Source organism: Balaenoptera musculus, chromosome 9, assembly GCF_009873245.2.
Source record: "Balaenoptera musculus isolate JJ_BM4_2016_0621 chromosome 9, mBalMus1.pri.v3, whole genome shotgun sequence".
In the NCBI taxonomy this organism is placed as follows: Eukaryota; Metazoa; Chordata; class Mammalia; order Artiodactyla; family Balaenopteridae; genus Balaenoptera; species Balaenoptera musculus.
Genome location: NC_045793.1, coordinates 63,150,272 through 63,170,461, shown reverse-complemented (window position 1 = coordinate 63,170,461; position 20,190 = coordinate 63,150,272). Strand labels below are relative to the sequence as shown.

The 20,190-nt window shown below is 40.6% G+C and overlaps 1 protein-coding gene across 15 annotated transcripts in view; it reads left to right on the top strand.

Moving 5' to 3' along the window:
- The first annotated feature begins 6,343 nt into the window (after positions 1-6,343).
- The window catches only part of ICA1 (islet cell autoantigen 1), a 142,048-nt gene continuing 128,201 nt past the window's right edge, over positions 6,344-20,190 (top strand). For 5 of the 15 annotated variants that reach the window (XM_036863385.1, XM_036863394.1, XM_036863389.1 and 2 more), the window contains exons 1-2: positions 6,722-6,808; positions 8,706-8,897. Coding sequence is in view for 2 of the 15 variants with exons in the window: in XM_036863379.1 (XP_036719274.1) it covers positions 6,746-6,808 (63 nt within the window). In the remaining 13 variants the exon portion in view is untranslated. Of the gene's footprint in view, positions 6,458-6,644; positions 6,809-8,705; positions 8,898-20,190 lie in introns of those variants that run through there. The other 10 variants (XM_036863386.1, XM_036863380.1, XM_036863383.1 and 7 more) reach the window with 9 other exon arrangements.

The following is a 20,190-nucleotide window of genomic DNA, read 5'->3' as shown; positions in this document are numbered from 1 at the left end:
GCCTTCCCCCTTTCCCACAGGTTGGAGCCTCTTTGGCTATGCAGTGAGGGCAATACTTTGAGGATAACAAACAGGCTGAATCCCTGACCACCTGATCTGCTGTACTGACCTGGTCCACCTGAGTGGATTGTTTTATGAGAAGGAAATAAGGCTCAATATGGTTTAAGCCACTATATTCTTTAAATATTATTATAGCCCAGCCTTTATCCTAATTAATCCATCTCCCCTATGATGTTGGATTATATCTTAATATCTCATGAAGTTTATATTCTAAAACAATGATTCTCAATCTGTGAGTCACAGGACTGTGATAGTCTTTGGTGTTAATACAAAGGATCATGGGATTCGGTTCCCAAACAAGTAGTGTCTGCAGACAAAACATCTGCATGACAAATAAAGACTGCAACTTTGAAATACATACGATATGATTATATAATAAAATTTATTCAAAATCATTAATGAATTTCTTGAGATGCAGGTATGTTGGTGATGAAACTTTTAGCTTTGTACATCTGAAAAAGTCGACTTTGCTTTTTAGTATTTTTTCACTGGTAACTCTAGGTTGATTTTTTCCAACAATATTGTTGGAGAGGAACGAAGAAGGATAGGAACAAAATTGAAGGACTGACATTACCTGACTTCAAGACTTACCATAAAGCTACAGTGAATAAGACAATGTGGTACTGGCAAAAGAATAGACAGAATAGACAGATCAATGGAACAAAGTCCAGAAATAGACACTTGCACTTCTGGTTATCTGATCTTTGACAAATAAATAAAGGCAGTACAATGGAGAAAGGATAGTCTTTTCAAGAAATGATTGCTGGAACAACTGGACATCCACAGGCCAAAATGTGCATCTAGACACAGACTTTTTACCTTTTGCAAAAATTAACTCAAAATGGATCATAAACCTAAATGTAAAACAGAAAGCTCTAAAATTTCTAGAAGATAACATAGGAGAAAGTTTAGGTAACTTTGAGTTTGGTGATGACTTCTTAGATACAACTACAAAGGCATAATCCATGGGAAAAAAATGGGTAAATTGGATTTCATTAAAATTAAAAACTTCTACTCTGCAAAAGACACTATCAAGAGAATAAGAAGACAAGCCACAAACTGGAAGAAAATATTTTCAAAAATACATCTGATAAACGACTGTTATTTAAATTATATAAAGAAATCTTAAAATTCAACAATAAGAAAATGAACAACCCAGTTAATAAATGGGCAAAAATTCTGAACAGACACCTCACCAAAGATGGTATACAGATAGCAAAAAAAGCATATAAAGAGATGATCAATGGGATTTCCCTGGTGGTCCAATGGTAAAGAATCCGCCTTCCAATGCAGGGGACGCAGGTTCGATCCCTGGTTGGGGAACTAAGTTCCCACCTGTGCACAGAGAAAGAGAGATACCAAAGACCTAGAGAGTTCCATCCTAATCTTTCAGTTAAGTCCTCTTCTTTATTAGACAGTGACCCTTTGAGGGGGTTATTAGCCCTAAATCTGCCAAGACCAAGGCACGGCTATGAACTCTGGGCTAAGGTTTGCCCAAACCCCAGCACAGTTCCTAGTGAGAAGCAGGATTATACTGGATGGCACATGATAAAACGAAAATCTCCACCTGCAGTGAATGAGGTGTCCCTTTTTGATGCCATCACCAGCATTTTTCTTGCAGAAGTTCCAGTGAATGATACTGGGGTGGAGGTGTGGGAAGCTGTATTATTTGTACATAAATCTAAGCTGGTGTGGCAATGAAAAGAATTACCTTTCTCCTCAGTGTAAAATAAGCCTCCTCTCTTCATTGTAGCTTTAATTTTGAAGGGAAAGGAAGTTATTAATTAACAAAAGCTAATGCTTTTAATTAAACATTTGTTCTATTTTTACACGCGCACACAAATTTGCTTTAAGATATAACTAAACCTGCTGAGAGTATAATAGAAGCTTTGTTTTGCTATGTAGAGAGCACAACTGATCACAAGAATTAAACCAAAGTTGGTCAAGATATTTAGTACATATTCTTGAGTACACCTAATATCTGTATTACCCAATACAGTAAATAACTTTATTTTTGCCAATAAAATTTAGCTTCACCCTTCTTTAAATTTCTATCACCGACAAAAATCAGACAACAAATTTAATAATAATTTTTAAAATGTCATTTTTTTCCCAAAATTTACTTTAAAGGTTATCTAATTTTAATCTCCTGGCAACTCTGAAGAAAAAGCATTTTTCTTATTAGTGAACTGAGCTTTTGAGAGATTTGCATGTATAGCTCTTATTAAACACATTGATAATAATAATAGCTTAAGCTCTATCTCAGCAGCTTACTGTTGGACAGGTACCAAGAGTATAGATGATGCTGTCAAAGATGAGTCAGAAAATAAAAGGATTTCAGAGCTGTAGAAAACTGTAAATATCTGCCTGGATGAATGGTAGAGCACATATTAGCATCACGGTGGCCATTCACCAAGAGGCACAAGGGCATTCTGCCTCACTTGCTCTTGTTGGCTGGGAGCCTAAGGAGCATTCAGAACATTGAAAATATAAACAGTGCATTAAAATATATTGTATTATATGTAGATGAATAATTTGTGTCTATATATATCCATATTTACATTTTAATGCATGTATATAAGTTGATATGTATGTTTTCTTTTTCTCTCCAGTCCTCAGCAAACACCAGTCTACTTTCTGTCTCTATAGGTTTCCCTATCCTAGATTTTCATATGAATGGGATCATATAATACATGGACTTCTGTGGCTGACTTCTTTCACTTAGCATGTTTTCAAGGTTCATCCAAGTCACAGCATGTATCAGTATTTCATTCCTTTTCGTGGCCCAATAATATTCCACTGCACTATATTTTGTTTATTCATTCATCCACTGATAGATAGCTGGATTGTTTTCACCTTTTGACTATTTTGAATAATGTTGCTATATGTGCAAGTTTTTGTGTGGGCATAGGTCATTATTTCTCTTGGATATATATGAAGGGGTGGAACTTCTGGGTCATATGGTAACTCTAGTTAATCATCTGAGGAACTGCTAGACCATTTTTCAAATTGTCTGCATCCTTCTACATTTCCACCAGCAATGTATGAAGTTTCCCATTTCTCCACATCCTAGCTTGGATATACCTTTAAACAATATTGCTTTGCTAAGAATGGTGGGATAGAAGGAGAGGAGGGCAACACCCCGAGGACCTAGTAGAGGCCACACAGCCTTGGACAGCCTACTTTCCAATTCTTTTAAGGTGAGAGAAAATAATCTCCATCTCATTTAATCCACTGTTATTCTGCGTCTCTGTTAATGGCAGCCTAACACAATTCCTAATTCATGTGGTCCTGTTAACACATCTGGAAACTGGAAAGCCCTCAAAAAAATCATTGAATATGTACGGATTTTTTCTGTGGAAAAGTTTCTTTGTGATCCTGTTACACTCGGGAAAATGCACATTATTTCTTTCACAATTTAAGATTCCATCATTCAATAGCCGTTCTCTTCTTAGAAATTGTTTCCGGTTCTCACTAGCACCTTGTGGGTGATCTGCAAGGTTGAAACAACAACTTGATACCCGGAAACAATGGAAGTGTTACAGATGGAGCAGTTTTTTTTGGTTTTTTTAAAATATTCTTGTCTGCTTACATTCTTTTTATGTATGTATGTATGTATGGCTGTGTTGGGTCTTCATTTCTGTGCGAGGGCTTTCTCTAGTTGTGGCAAGCGGGGGCCACTCTTCATCGCGGTGCGGGGGCCACTCTTCATCGCGGTGCGCGGGCCTCTCACTGCTGAGCACAGGCTCCAGACGCGCAGGCTCAGTAATTGTGGCTCACGGGCCGAGTTGCTCCGCGGCATGTGGGATCTTCCCAGACCAGGGCTCGAACCCGCATCCCCTGCATTGGCAGGCAGATTCTCAACCACTGCGCCACCAGGGAAGCCCTGGAGCAGTTTTCTAAATGGGAAGGAAAAGCACTCACTGTGGCGATGTAGGATGAGCACCAGTTTATTATTTTCTCCCTCAAGTATTATCCCAAATGTTAGGACAACACAAATAATGATGAAAAGTCATTTAAAGCTTTATCTTAAACTCTAGGAGCCCAAGGAATCTCAGTGCCATGTTGACTAGACAGTATCACATGTCTGTTCACTTTTAGACATTGTCTTAGAAACTGCTTTTAGCCTCCATGATAGGTTATTAAACTCATGGCCCAGGTTTCCACCTTGGCCTTTTGTAAGGTAAAAGGAAACCTGAGTAATTAGTTCCATAAATCAGCTTTCTTGCTCACTTCCCCCAGTGCCTGTGTTCTAATTATCTGCATTTTGAGGAGATACTTTGAACACACAAACAACCTGCCATGCTACTGGCTCTAGATATCTAGATTTGGCTCATTAACAAATGTAAGTATCTGCCACAAAGCCAGCCTTTGATAAATAGGGTTTCTAACACGTTTTCATGTAACTAGTAAATCACCATTGGTGGAAAGGAGAACATTAGAATCAGGAAATGTTGTGATTTATTTCTCTCTCAATGCTGTGATTACTGATTGATACATTCAGCCAACATTTATTGAGCACCTACTATGATAGAAATAGCACTTCATTCTGTTAAAAATAATCTGTTTCTTTTAAACTCCCTAAACTAGGTTTTAACACATAAGTTAATGGTACTTGGAATCAAATATTTTAAAACAAAATATCTTAATCATCTCTCTTTTGCAAGGAAGGTTTTTTTTCTCATTTTAAAAGGATTTTTTTCCTTTTTTCCTTTTTACAAACAGGATAATCATTTGGCTTGTGTTGTCAACACATTTATTTGAATGCTTCTTATAAATGCCAAATATATAGGAGCAATGTTTTTCTCTCCCCAAATTTCTCCTGAATCTCAGGTTTTTATCAATTTGCTATTCTGTAGATCCTATTCATCAGTATTTGTTTATTCATAACCATTTCTCAAGGCCTTGATATTTGCTCAGCTCCATATTTTGTGCCCTACTGGGACAGGCTCAAATCCATCTGTGACAAACAGAAGCCTCAAAGAATATATCCAAAGAATAAGGTCAACTTTAAAGGTTATATAAATTCCTGGAGCTGTACCATCTTATTACCTTTCTATTAAAATGTCAACATCTTCTCCTATACCTTTTCTCTTTGCATCTTGGTCAGACACCTTTCTACCTTGAGATTAAACTAAATCTCTTGGTTCAGACAACCCTGGATTCAAACTTCTGCTCAACATCCTATTAGCTGAATGCCTTTATGGTACTCTGGGCAGTGTTTTCATCTGTAAAATAGGGATAATACTCTACCCACAGGACTGGGTTGCTGTAAGGATTAAATGTAAAGTATACAGCATATGCCTGGCACATAACAAGCAGCCCATTCTTGTCATCTGTGAATTTCAGACTTGTTTGTATCATTACTCAATAATCATCTTCCGTTCCACCATGTTAAATTGTTTCAATCACTGACTATTCAATGAACTTTTAAATAAATATATAACATCGAGGGCTTCCCTGGTGGCGCAGTGGTTGAGAATCTGCCTGCCAATGCAGGGGACACAGGTTCGAGCCCTGGTCTGGGAAGATCCCACATGCCGCGGAGCAACTAGGCCCGTGGGCCACAACTACTGAGCCTGCGCGTCTGGAGGCCGTGCTCCGCAACAAGAGAGGCCGCGATAGCGAGAGGCCCGCGCACCGCGATGAAGAGTGGCCCCCGCTCGCCGCAACTAGAGAAAGCCCTCGCACAGAAACGAAGACCCAACACAGCCATAAATAAATAAATAAAAAATAAATAAACCCAAAGTTTAAATAAATAAATAAATAAATAAATAACATAATCAGGGATGAGTCATAGCACATAGGGACTGCTTTTCAGCCTAGATGATTTTAGGAAGCAACTATTCCAACACCTTTTCTTCATGTGATCACTGCAGGGTACTCAAAAAAAGAATGGTTTGGTTCTTTCCCGATAACAAAGAATAAGAGAAGATGAAATTACTATAAGCGTCAGTAACTTAAGTATAAAAGATATATGAATATATGGGAATGAAAAATATATATACATATACAGTTGTTTTTTTTCACAGAGCCTTTTTACTTTAAGCCCAAACTTGATTCCCAGGTACAGGGCTCTGTAACTTTTCTTGGCATTGAAGTCATGAAGTCTCCTGTCCTCTAAAGCCACGGCAATCTACAGTGGAAGCAAGCAGCACGCGCTAAGCACAGCACAATGGGAACCCTGGGGCATTCGCTGCTGTTCCCACCTGTCGGCCAGGTCATTGTGACGCAAATGCTTTGGACACGTGGAACACCTGCGGGAGAGCAGGGGCGGGGTCACCCTGGGCGGCAGATCCGAGCGGGGTGTACCCCAGGAGATGGGGGTCGAGGAAAGACCCCAGGGAATAGAGAGAGGGAGACTCACTCCCCCCATCCCGGACCCGCCCCAAACAAGGTGAGGCCATCGCCCCCTCCCTCCTCTGGGTCCCTGGGTCTTGCTGGGAGGGGTCGCCCGCCGGGATTCTTCGGAGAGAGAAGCGGGGAGGGTAGACGACGGCGGGGCCCCGGCCCCGGGCGCTCACGGAGAGGCGAGAGCACCCGCTCCCCCCGGCCGCTGCGCCGCGCTGCGGCGCTCACGGGTTCCGCCGGCTGCTATTCCGGCTGGCGGCGACCGCCGCAGGAAGGGCCGGTTCCTGCGCTCCCTCCGCCCCCTTCCCTCGCCTTCTGCTGACGCCGACGTCGGATGAGGGAGCTGGAGGGACGCTCGGATCGCTGCCGGGAGGCTCCTAGGGGCCGGGGCTCCGAGGTACCTGCCCTACGGGGCCGTGGCGAGGGCGAGCTGGGCGGGCTGCAGGCTGCATTGGGAGACGCCCGGCAGCCGGGGCGGTCGGGGGCCTGGAGCTGCCAGCCCTCCGCGGGCGCCGGTGACAAGCAGGTCGCCTCCTCCTGCCCCCCTATCCCTGTTCGAGAACCGCCGCAGCCCCTTCCCCTTCCCCGCCTCCGCCCTGGGGCCTGGGAAGGTCTGGAGGATGCGCGCGCGCCTCGAGAGCGCGCGTCAGCCCCGGTGGGGCGCGGAGGGAAACATTCCGCGCTCCAGCCCCATCTGTGGACCCGGCGTGTGCGGCACCCTTTTCCCCGCCCGGCCACCCCACCCACGCCGTGCCTCGCCTTCCCAACGCCTCCGGCCCCAGGACCCCGAGGTCCCTCCTGGGCAGGGACTTGCGTCCGGGGCTGACTTGTTGACGAGTTCACCTGCCGCGGCTCCTGGTGTTTGCTTTTTCTCTTCTTTTTGCCCATCTTTGGCGGAGATGGCAGATGGGGACTCTCTATAACCACTAGTACCGGGAGGCCTGAGCTTGATCTCCCTCGGGCGAAGTGCTCACCAACCTCGGACCCGACTGGAGCGAGAGTCCTTAAGCAGGCCAGGTCCTTGCAAACCCTGGCGCGCCCGTTTCCTTTGGGTGCTGCTGACACCGCCTTTCCTGCCTCGCGGCTATCGGCAGCTCCTGCTTCCTCTAGAAAGGAACATATCCTGTTACTGCGTCTGCCTTTGCCCGGAACGGCTCCCCATTAACGTTTCCCATTGCCGTTTTACTTGGAGTGCCCCGAAGGCCCCTCAACTTCTCTTTGGGGGTCTTAAAAATAGTGCGTGCGCCCTTTCTCTGGCGAAAGGCATTAACTGGCTGGTTGGGGGAGAGTTATAGTTCAAAAAGGGAATCAGGTTCTCTTCTGTTTAGATAGCTTAAAAAATTATCACGAGAAAGGGTGCTGGGTGGCAGCCTTAGTAACTGAGATCTGGTAACTTTATGAAAATTATCAGGGCCTGGAAAATGTACCACCAGCTGGTTTGAAAATGTTATTGAATGTAGGAAGAAACGCACGTAAGGCATTGGCCATTAAGGTCTTATAAATTATGACTCATTGCAAACATGTTCATGTCTAAACATTTCAGTAAAGCCTCGCCAGAAAAATATCAGGTTGGTTTCTGTGGACCTTTAGTTTAGTTTTTCTGAGATCTGAACTGTTCCTTGGGGTGGGGGAATGAAATAGGAAATGCTTATTAGTTTGAAATCAGTGCTCCAGACTCAATTTCTTACCTTCTGTTTAAAACACACATTTTTTTACTTTTAAGTGAGTTTTCAAACCATTTTTTTTGTTTTTGTTTACTGTTTTAGGTTGCAGTCTTTATTTTTGAAACATCATGTGTAGAGAATACCATAGGGGCAAAATCAGTTTATAATGCTTAATACTTCGATTATCATTGTTTGGTTTCAGACTGCCAGGTATATATTTAATTTAAGGAGATGTAGCTTTCTAATTGGATCTTTTTTGCATTACACAGGTGAAGAGTTGTACTGTTATTAAAGATGAATCTTTAGAAAATGACAGTTAAGCTACTGAGTACTCATTATAATAGCAGAGAGACCCAAGGCTAAAAAAACTGACCTTGGACACTCCATCCATAGGGCATTAAATGCTAAAGACACTGGATGGTAAATGCCTAGCAAGTTTATTTTATAGCTGTCTTTCCTTCATTTGGTCCACCTGAGACTCTGACTGCTTTCTCTGAGCATCTTTATTACCATGCATTTCTCTCCACATCAACCTTATGAAAAATATGGAAAATTTTGTTACTCAAAAGAAAACCTTCAAAACTGCTGCGTTTTCAGTGTATTTGACTAAACAGTACATTTTTTTTTCAGGTGCAGGCAGTTTTATCAGAGGAAGAGAAGTGTGGCAACTGTGAAATGACAAGGCAGGGTAAACCTGTATTGGTGTGAACTTTTAAGTTATAGAAACCTCATACAGGAGAAGGCGGTGAAGTTAATAGGCCACAAGGATCAGGAAGAATTTTTCCTCTTTATTGGTTGAGCCCCACATCTAGAAGCCTGAGGGTAGGTGGCAACATTTAGGATCAGTGCACCGGCTACTAATGTCCTTTTTATTCCATCTGCACTATCAGATTTATGGGAACCATGGACAAGGATGCTATCTGTATGTTTTTGTCCATGAGGCAACATAGATCACTAATTAATTAACCTCATTCCCATCGTCACCCCCATCCAGAATCTGCCTCAGCAAAACCTTTAACTCAAATACCGATACATACAGGAGGAACATTTTTTTCCTCAAGCTGTCACATTTTATACCACTATCATATTTAATGCCGTGGAGGATGGGCAGAGGACAGGTTTTGGATCCCAATAGAGCAGAATTGGAACCCCAGCTGCAACACTTAATTAGCCATGTGACCTTGAGCAAGTTACTTAAGCTTTTTAGGTCATTACTTCCTTATCCATAGACCAAGAAAATCCACCTTGTGGGGTTGTGGTGGGAATTAGACATAATATATATAAAATGCTTTTCACAGTAAATAGGACTCAAGTAGTAGCAGTAAATTATTCTTTCACATGCTAAACATATGTGCTGTCTATATCTGAAAAGAATGCTACTGCCTTTCCTCCATGATAAAGAATCCATCCCAGTTGGTTTTGGGTAGTTCAAGTAATATTGGTACCAATACTGAGAGCTTGGAGAATCCATTCCAGTTGGTTTTGAGTAGTTCAAGTAATACTGGTACCAATACTGAGAGCTTGGGCTTTATGAAATCCTCCCTGAAGTTGGGGAATGCAATCTGTGGTCGAGGAATAAAGCAAAGCTAATTTGTTCCAGTGGCGGTAGATCTTCCAAACCCCTGCCACTCAAATGTGATCCACAGACCAGCAACATTGGCTTCCCTGGGGAGCTTGTAAGACATGCAGAATCTCAGCCCGCCCTCCCCCTACCCATGTCCACTGAATAAGAATCTACATCGTAACAAGATCCCCAAGTGATTCATGTGTACATTAAAGTTTGAGAAGCACTGTCCTAACCTGGTATTTATCAAACTTTTGTGTCTGATAGCATCATTTGAAGGCTTGTTAAATGTGGATTCCCAGCCTGGATTCTTCCATCTGCTGTTAACACCTCAGGTGGCTCTGATGCTCAGGGTTCTCCCACTAATCTTTACAAAACACTGCATCAAGCTCTTTATCCAGCATAGTGCCCTAAGACGGGCCTTTGCCCTCTTCTTTAACAAAGCATTTTGGCAAACATGATCTTTGATATTCAACCCCCTTTGAGGTAAGTAGGTATTATAATCCCCATTTATCTGCTAAGAAAATTAAGGACTACAGGCATGATTTGCCCTGGATAATGCATATGGTAGAACTGCCTTGAACGTCTATAAATCCTGGTTGACCATGCTTTCACTACTCTAGCATCCAAAGTAATGCACTGTAAGTAATTTCAGATACTAATGAATCTCTCCAGGACAGAGATGACTATAAGGCGTTTTATACATTCTTTTAAAACAAAGCCTGTCTTCTCTGTGACTGTAGGCCAGTTACTTAGGATAAGTAACTGATTTTGAGCTTCATCCATAAAATGAGGATGATGTCCACTGGACAGTGTTGTCAGAATAAGCATACTGTGCACGAAGCATTCATGTCAGTGTCTGAGAAGTGGTAATTCCTCAACTAATGGTAATTGCTTGTCTCAGTGTAAACCTAGGGAGAGAATGAGTTCATGGAAAGCTGAGAAAATGGCATTGCTCATGATAGGAAGTCTCTCCTCCTAAGTCAGATGATGTCATTCATCAGGCCTTTGGCCAAATCAGAGAAGTGGGGTCACTACTCAGTTTTCAGCAAGCATTTGTTATGTGTGTGTTATATGCCATGCATTGTTCCAGAACTGGGAATCCTAAGACAAGACCCAGACTCTACACTGCTCTGGAGGAGCCTGCAGCCTAGTGAGGGAGATCAAGGGGTCAGGTGACAATTACATTTCAGGAAAAGCAGGGAGGGAATGAAGCCCAGGGCAGAGGCACCCAACCCAGACAGGAGAGAGAGCAGAGAAAACCTGAGAAGATTTGTGGAGGAGGTGACCCTTGAGTTAAGCCTTAAAGAGCCAGTAGGAATTTGGCAGGTCAGAAAAGGTTGGGAGTGGAGAGAGAGAGTTCACCACACAGTACCCAGGTATACAAAGGGAAAGAATACTGGCAAATAGTCCTCATGCCTGGAGCCCAGTGTGCATGTGTATCCCTTATTAGCTGAGTGACCTTGGGCAAGTTTGATCACCTGTGAATTGAGAGGCTTAAATGTATTAATCAGGGTAAGCACAGGACTGATTTCAATTATGTGCTGGATAGTCATGGAGAGGCGGTGGAGGTATTAGTAGAAAATAAGGGACTGACATTAAGAAGTCATTAGAATTAGAGGAAATTAAAGAGGTCAATTTTAGAATACATTTAACAGAAAATACATAGAATTAAAAGAGGGTGACTGAAAAAGACAACTGAATGCAATGCATTACTGTGGGTGGGAAACACGAGGTATATGTATTCAGTGATGGACCAATGAATATATAGATAATGGTATATGGCTAGCCCTGAGAGTCTAGACTTGAGAGTGGGAAGTTCCTCTCATTCTGTGGTGTATTTGTACAACGAGTGACTATAAAGTTTTGCAGCTATTTTCCCAGAGCACACATTAAAATCCGTCATCGTGATCTCTCACACCCACCCACTTCTCTGTTGCCAGAATAGGGCATGGAAACCTAATGGTACGTGGGGGAAATCCAGCCTTTTCTGCATGTTTCTGGGGTAGCGCATCCTAGGCCAGGGACCAAGGAGCTAATTGTGATAAATGGTGCCCCCCCCTTCTTATGGGTAGGAACCCTGATAGCCGCCAGGAGTCTTCAGCAAGGTTTTGTTGTGCACAAGCACCGTGGTGGTAATGGATTTGGGGCTAACACAGCGCCTGAGCCTGTGATTAGGAGAGATTGTTTTTATAGAAACCAAGCCCATTATCCAATCCCTTTGGTCCAGGAGTAGAGTGGAGTGCTTAGAAACAGGAGTTCAGAAGTCAAAAGCAGCCTTGAATTTACTAGTTGTTGACTTTGGGCAAATTATTTCACTTTCTAGCTTTTTTTCTCACTTGCAAAATGGGGTTGTATCCCCTTCTGGTGTGGGCATTAACTCTACGTGCTTCACACATGTAAAGAGCCCCGTAAATGGTAGCACAAAATTATTGCCCTTTGTCCAGCACATATTTGCTAAAGGCCTGCTGTGTTTCAGGTTCTGTGCTTGATGTAAGGAGGCAAAGATGAACCAGTTAGGGTCCCTGCCTTCAAGGGACTTCCAGACTAGTGTGGGGCATGCAGATGTAATCAGCTCATCGCAGGAGAATAATGGGAGCGCAAGGCACCACTAGCATCAGTGTGGGGCAGTTAATTCTTCGGTGGGGAGGACAGGAGTGGGAGGCCCCTGGGGAGCAGGAGGGCAGGTGTTGGGTTGGGGAAGACTTCATGGAGGAGTTGACACTTGAGAGTCTTGAAATAAGATGTAAGTTTGGCCAGTTGGACAAAGGAGGGGAGGTCATTTCAAATGGAGGGAAACTTTGCAAAGCCTTGAAATGAGTGTATTAAGGAAAGTTCTAGCATTCTGAAATGACCAGAAGGAATAGTTCTGTGTGAGGTAGAGTAAACATTTTTGGAAAGGGGCCAGAATGTGAAGGGGCTTGGGTTTTTTGCTGCAAAGTTTGGACTTTCTCTAGCGACAAGAGAAGGCAATTAAAGCGTTTTGAGTAGGAGGGTGGTATGATTAGATTTGCATATTATAGAAATAGTTCAGACCATGGTGTAAAAGATTGGAGTGGGCAGATACAGGGATGGTTTTGCCTCTGAAGGCCTAGACTAAGCCCTGGCTGTGAATCTAGAAAGGAGAAGATGTATTTAGTAGCCTTTTAGGAGGTAGAATGGAGAGAACTTGGAGACCAGCGGCTAAAGATGAGAAAGAAGTCAAGTTTCCAACTTGGGCCACTCAGTAGATTTTGTGCTGGTAATTAACATAGGGACCATAGAAAGGAGAAACATTTGTGGGTGGAGATGGAGAGAGAGAATTTTAGTTTTAGAGGTGCTGAACTTGAAGTGCCTATCGGACATCCAGGTGAAGATGACCATAGGGAAATGGAGATTTAAATACCTCTCCAGAGCACCAAATCCACATTTTAATCCCCCTACTGTAGTCTCTGGAGAGGTGTTTAATTCTGGAAGTCGTTGGCATACAGCTGTTGGTTGAAGCCACAGAAGTGGATTAAATCACCTAGAGAGAGCAAGTAAAGTGTAATAGAAGACGGCCAAGGTTGGAACCTTGTAGAGCAATGATATTCAAGATGTGCACACAGAGGGAAAGGAGCTAACAAAGGAAACTGAAAAGTTACAAAAGTGTAGAGAGTGTTTTCTGAGAAGTCAAGGAGGGGAGCTTAGTCAAAGGTCAAGTGAGAGGAGGACTTGAGTTGGGTTCCTGGTGAAAACCTTTCTCTGGTGTGGTGGAGAAAGGAACCAGACTGTATGGCCTTAGAAGAACTTTGTGAAGAGAAGGAAGAGGATGGTAACTGGAGGAAGAAACAGGTTGGAGAATATGGGTTGATGGCAGAAAGGGAGGTTGATTAACTTGAAAGAGAAGGGATAATAGATGGACCAAGGTGGGAAGGGGCAAAAGGGTAAGACCTGTCCCTTCTGAAGAGAAAGGAACAGCAGTGGTTATAGTCATGGTGCTGGATGGTTCCAAAGAAGTGAGTAGTGGTGATGAGGAGTGGAAGCCGTGAGAGAAGGGGCCCAGCACTCTCTCTTCTTTGCACTCCTGACCTGAAGCTCTGTGCCTTTGAGCTACTTCCTGGTGGTTCTACCTGGTATTCTACGTGTCTTACCAGGTATATGTCCAACGGACCTGCCTTTCCTGATTCCCACCAAAATAACTGGTCTTGTGCCTTATTTGCTATTAATAATGGCTAATCATTTATTCACCATTAATAATAACAGCACTATTGCTGCCGTTTATTCCAGTAAACGTCTTCCCTAAGAAAGTAGCAAGGACTTGGAAAAAGGATCTTTTATTAGTTCTCAAATAACACCAAGTAGATGACCCAAGGGTGGCTCTGTTAATTGGGGTACGTGAAAATACAAAGCTCTCTCTTTCTGCCTGCTTCCCTTTGCTGCTGACTTTTATTTAAAGGTCCTCCTCTTGCATCTCCCTCCCCTGCCTGGGCTGCCTTCATCCCTTGCTCTTAAACTAGCCCAAACTCCAACATGATTTAGGGGCCACTACTTTACCAAGGGAAGGCCTTGAATCCATGCCGTTTCCAGAGAAAGGAGCTATGTTGGTTTGTTTACAGGACCTGTGCACAGCATAGATATTTTATAAACCACGTACTGGTGTATGTGTTTCAGTAACTTAAAACTAATGAAAAAAGCTTACTCTGTGCCTTGGGAGATTTCCTTCAGTCCTGGGCATCAGTTGGCTCATCTATGAAAGGAGAAGATTGGACTGAATGATCTGTAAGTTCTCTCCTATCTCTGAATGATCCTGTGGAGGCCTAAGAAATTACTTGATCATCTCTTTAAGAGGCTTTAAATTATGAATTTAACCTTAAAGAAACAGAACTTTGTAAACAGTAGTATCTCCCAAATTGTTCTGATTGTTGACATTATGCTTATGTGTAATTTCATATAGGTGTCATCACTACATTCACATTCTTTTTCTTCCTTCACACTTGTAATATTATTAACCATTCATATTTATATATGAATTATATATATTTCATGTATAAATATATGTATGCATTTTATATTTGTAGGTATTTATATATGTGCATATGTGTGTGTGTGTGTGTGTATATATATATAGAGAGAGAGAGAGAGAGAGAGATTGATTGTCCTTATATTCTCACTTTTGATGGTCTAAAGGTAGTTCATCCACTTCACATAATCATTCCTGCGAATCTGATTTAAAGCAGTATATTTTGCATATAGAGTTGGACCTTTTTAAGGTACCTTATTATGAAAATGTGGATTATAGCCATTTTGTAGTTCATTTAAAAAGATTATATATACACATATATATACACATATATGGTCTTTTATATATACATATACATGTATATAAATAAGATTTTATTTTTGTAATGGCATCTCTGACAGGATAATTGGCAGAGATTCTGGGGAGAAAACTGTTTAAAGGTATTTATATTTGTACAGAATATTGATGACCTGAGTTACGGAATTAATTTTTAGCTGTTTGATGCTTTGCTTAATGCCTTAGACCAAGGCTGTCCAATAAAAATATAAGGGCAGCCACATGTGTAATTTAAAACATTCTAGGAGGCATATTGAAACAACTGAGAAGAAGCAGGGGGAATTAGATGATATACTTATGTAACCCAATATATCCAAAATATTATTCAACATAAAATATAAAAATACATATATAAAATATAAATAAGTATGAACATAATTAAATATAACATATAATATGTAAATATATATTTATATATAATATAGCAATATAGTTATATAAAATTTAAATATACATATATATCAATATAAAATACATATAATTTTATCAACATAAAATATAAATGAGTATAAAATATAAATTTCTTAATAGACATTTTACTTTTGGTGGGTTACTAAGTCTGCAGATTATAGTGTGTGTTTTACTTGAAAGCATATCTGATTTCAAACTAGCCATATTTCAAGTGGCTGATGTATTGGACACCACAGTCTCGGATGAGAAAGTTAGTTTATCTCAGATTAATCTTTCATAAAAAAACTTTATCCCAATTATAAAATGCAGTTTTAAAATTTAATTTAAGGAAAACATGTATTCCCATCATTTAATAATGTTCTATGCTAGCAGTTGAAGGCTCTAGTATTTGACAGAAGTTGATTGAGACCTCTGTCTGACTAGGGTGTTCCTTCATTCTTCACCTTGTGAGATTAAGCTTTTAGAGAAAAAGCCACTGTAAGTACCAGAGATTAAAATCCATATGTATGCTAAATTTGAATTGACATTTGAAAGTTACATAAACCAACCTAAATAAAATCGAAGGTGAATATAATTTATACAGCAAGGGTTTTTAAAAATCCTTTCTTTAGCAAAGATACCCTATTTGTTCTTTTTCTGTTTCCAGTCTTCTAATCCACTTCGTATTATTTGCTCTTTTAGATTTCCTTGAGGTTTGTTGTGTTCAGTGCCAGCCTCTTCATTACTACCATCGTGATTTTTGTTGTAGCGCAAAATTCACCCTCACTCCTCCTTTGCAAGCAGGGCTGTAAGCAAGAGAAAAAAGAGCAAGACCTAGATTGTGCCCCTTGTGAGCAATTTGAGTTTGTGGTTTATTTTGATTTTAGTTTGTTTCGTGGGGACATAATATTTTTAACTAATATTAATGTTAAGGAGGAAAACCTTTTAGAGAATACATTGGCTTTTTTTTAAAGTTTCTTCAAATATGGGATGCTATATTTGATATTTTCCTTTGAGAGACATCTCTTGGAAGAGAGGAAGAGACTCAGGAAAGCACCAGGTTGCTAATTGGCTGATGAGTGTTTCAGTCCCAGAATTCCTCCTCATAAACTTGATCTTTAACCTGATACCCTCCCCACATATCCACACACACTCCTACCCTTCCCCTGACCAGCAACTACTGATTCTTAGAATCCCAGCCCAGAGGCTATGTAGGAAGCCAGCTCGGTGCCCTGACTTCTTTGTTCGTCTAACCCTGGGCACCTTCCTCATCCATGGCACTTCTTCCCCATCACAGGCAGCACTTGGCATCCCCTGACTTCAGATTCTCCTGTTCACTTATATACAGATAGCCCCAAAAGTCTATGGCAAATAGTGATGTGTAATTTTATAGAGGTTTAGTTTTAAAGAATTATTCTGTATTTCATCAAATATAAGAAACCATTGCTTATAAGCTCTTTTACCATTTTATGTTCCATGAAGAAAGAAAAATGACTGCCAAACAGTTGACAAGGTATCGATTATACAACACATCCTGGTTTCAGGAAGGTTGGAATGTGAACAGATTTGCACCTTGGATTCAATGACATGTGGTGCCATGAAGCTGGTGTTTGGGAATGAGTGATTTTACTATGGGATGATTCAAACATACCCCCATGCACCCACATCACTGTAAGACTCTGTGCTGTCCTCTTGAAAAGTGTGTTTCTTTTGGGGGGAAAAATGGCCCACTTCCCAAGAAAAGCTAAATGCTGGTGTGCACAACAGAACTGAAGTGCTCTAAGATGGTGACAATTTTTAGTTAGAAAATAGAGATTTTGAATAAATTAGACAAATGACAAATTTGGCTGTGGCTCCGATCTGCAATTCAAGAGAATCCACCATATGCTCAGTACAGATATAGGAAAAAGGGATTCTGGACTCAGTTTCAGCTAGTACTCCAACTAATAGAAAACCTGCTCACTGAGGGAAGAGAAAAACCTACTGCTAAAGTTGGAAAGGTAATTAATTTGAGGCATGAAACTGCATAAGAAACAGGACACACTTAGGAAATGTGAGTGAAGAGGAAGCTTATTGAAGTATTTTTGTGGGTTGAGAATATTGATATGGTGAAATATAACTACTCATCTTACCTTTACCCTGAGTAAGCGTTGGCTCAAGAATTTTAGACTCTTTGCATAATTCAAATGTAATCAGAGGTGCCATCAGCTAACTCCATAAACTCATAGAGAAGTGTTCTGGGCCAGAACAAATGTTCAGTGCAGCTGAAGGCAGCCTGTATGGAATGAAAATACTTTGCCATGTTACATTTCCAAGGAGGAAAATCAGTATCAGTGTAGGAGGCAGCCATGGACAGACCGACTCCTCTTTGTAGCAATGCATCAAACTTTGTTTGAACCAGGCTTGCTTTAGTGTTCCATGAACCTTGGGGTATTTGGAAAAAACTTTTGCTTATGTATTGGACAACCAGTGTGTTCAAAATGGCTTTTCAATGGCTATTGGAAATAAAAACAAGTGGGACAGTTGTGGTCTGTCCACATGGGTGGATAAAATTGAAGACTCAACATACCAAGCATGAAGAAAAGCATAGAGGAGAATGAGAAGAAAAGCACAGAGGAATCCTCCCACCCTCAGGGTTGCTACATCAAAATTAGGAACTAACTTTTCATTGATCTATTAACTCTTGGGCCCGTACTTCTTTGAGTAGGTCTTAAATATTATTGGCTCATCTGCTTTTTCCCCGCGGAGACAGAATTTAGTGAAACACAAACATTCATGTGGTCAAGTCATGCTGAATTTAACAATATTGGTGCTTTTCTTTTTCTTATCATGGGACTCACGGTCCGTGAGCAACTTGATACTTGCTCTTCCTTGCCTGTCTCCTAAGGTAAGGTGACCACAAGTAGAACTTTAGGAAGTCTTCTCTGTGCTTAACACAACCTTGAGGCCTGATACCATTCATTTTGGGCTTCTTTCATAAGTGCTTTGTGGCAGAAGTGGAGAAATAGCTTCCTCTGCAGAATCGTGAATTGAAGTATTAGCTAATCATAGACTTTATTGTATTTTAAAGGGAAAATGATATTTTACAGCAGAATTTACAAATTTGGGGATACATGAAGATCTTTTTATATGTCTCTCGCAAATGTCAAGAGTCTCTTGGATCTAGAAATTATGTTTATATACGTCTGTCTTTCCTGCTCAGCCTGCACTGTCCGATATTATAGCCAATAACCACATGTAGCCTTTGAGCATTTAATGTGGCTGGTCTCAATTGAGATGTACTATAAGTGTAAAATACATACCAGATTTCAGACTTGATACAAAATCATGAATGCAAAATATAGTTCGTAATTCTTAATTGATTGCCTGTTGAAATAATATTTTAGATATATTGGGTTAAATAAAATATATTATTTAAATTTTTTTACTTTTTCTTTTTACTTTTCTTTTTTAAATGAATGCGTTTTCCTGTTATTCTGCATTCCTGCTAGGACTGGTATTTTCAGCTTTGTTTGTTTGTTTGGAATGTAACCATTCTAATCAATGTGTAGGATATCTCATATCTGTTATTTTCTTATAATCCCTGTATTATCAGGTCTTTGTATATGATTTTTTTCCCATTTGTATATCTTGTATGGTAAGGTGTCTATTTGTATACTTGCCCCTTTTTTTTAACCTTTTGACTCCTTTCACCCATTTCTCCAGCCACTCACCACCCACCTCTGGTAACCACCAATATGTTCTCTGTATCTATGAGCTTGTTTTTTTGTTTTGTTTCTTTGTTTTTGATTCCACATGTAAGAGAGATCAGGAGATATTTGTCTTTCTCTACCTGACTTATTTCACTTAGCATAATGCCCTCAAAGTACATTTATGTTGTTGCGAATGGCAAGGTTTCCTTCCTTTTTATGGCTGAATAATATTCCATTATAAGTATATGTGTGTGTGTGTGTGTGTATACACACACACACACACACACACACACAGAGGCAACAATTTCTGTATCCATTCATCCATCAGTGACACTTAAGTTGTTTCCATGTGTTAGCTATTGTAAATAGATTTCAGTGAACATAGGGGTGTGAATATCTTTTGAGTTAGCATTTTCATTTCTTTAGATAAATAACCAGAAGTAGAACTGCTAGATCACATGGTAGTTCTATTTTTAATTTTTTGAGGAACCTCCATACTGTCTTCCATAGTTGCTATGCCAATTTACATTCCCACCAACAGTGCACAAGGGTTCTCTTTTCTCCGTGTCCTCGCCAATACTTGTTATTTCTTGTCTTTTTGATAATAGCCATCTAACAGGTTTGAGGTGATATCTCATTGTGGTTTTGATTTGCATTTCCCTGATGATTAGCAATGTTAAGCATATTTCAATGTACCTGTTGTCCATCTGTATGTCTTCTTGGGAAGAATGTCTATTCAGATCTTCTGCCCATCTTTTAATCAGATTGCTTTTGCTAATTGAGTTGTATGAGTTCTTTATATATTTTGGATATTAACCCCATATCAGATATATGATTTGCAAATATTTTCTCCCATTCAGTAGGTTGCCCTACATTTTGTTGATGGTTTCCTTTGCTAGGCAGAAAGTAGAAGCCTTTTAGTATGATATGCCACTTATTTATTTTTGCTTTTGTTGCTTTTGCTTTTGTTGTCAGATTCAAAAAGTTATTGCCAAGACTTATGTCAAGGAGATTACTGGCTATGTTTTCTTCTAGGAGTTTTATGGTTTCAGGTCTTACATTTAATTCTTTAATCCATTTTGAATTTATTTTTGTGCATGGTGTGAGGCACTAGTCTAGTTTTGTTCTTTTACATGTAGCTGTCCAGTTTTT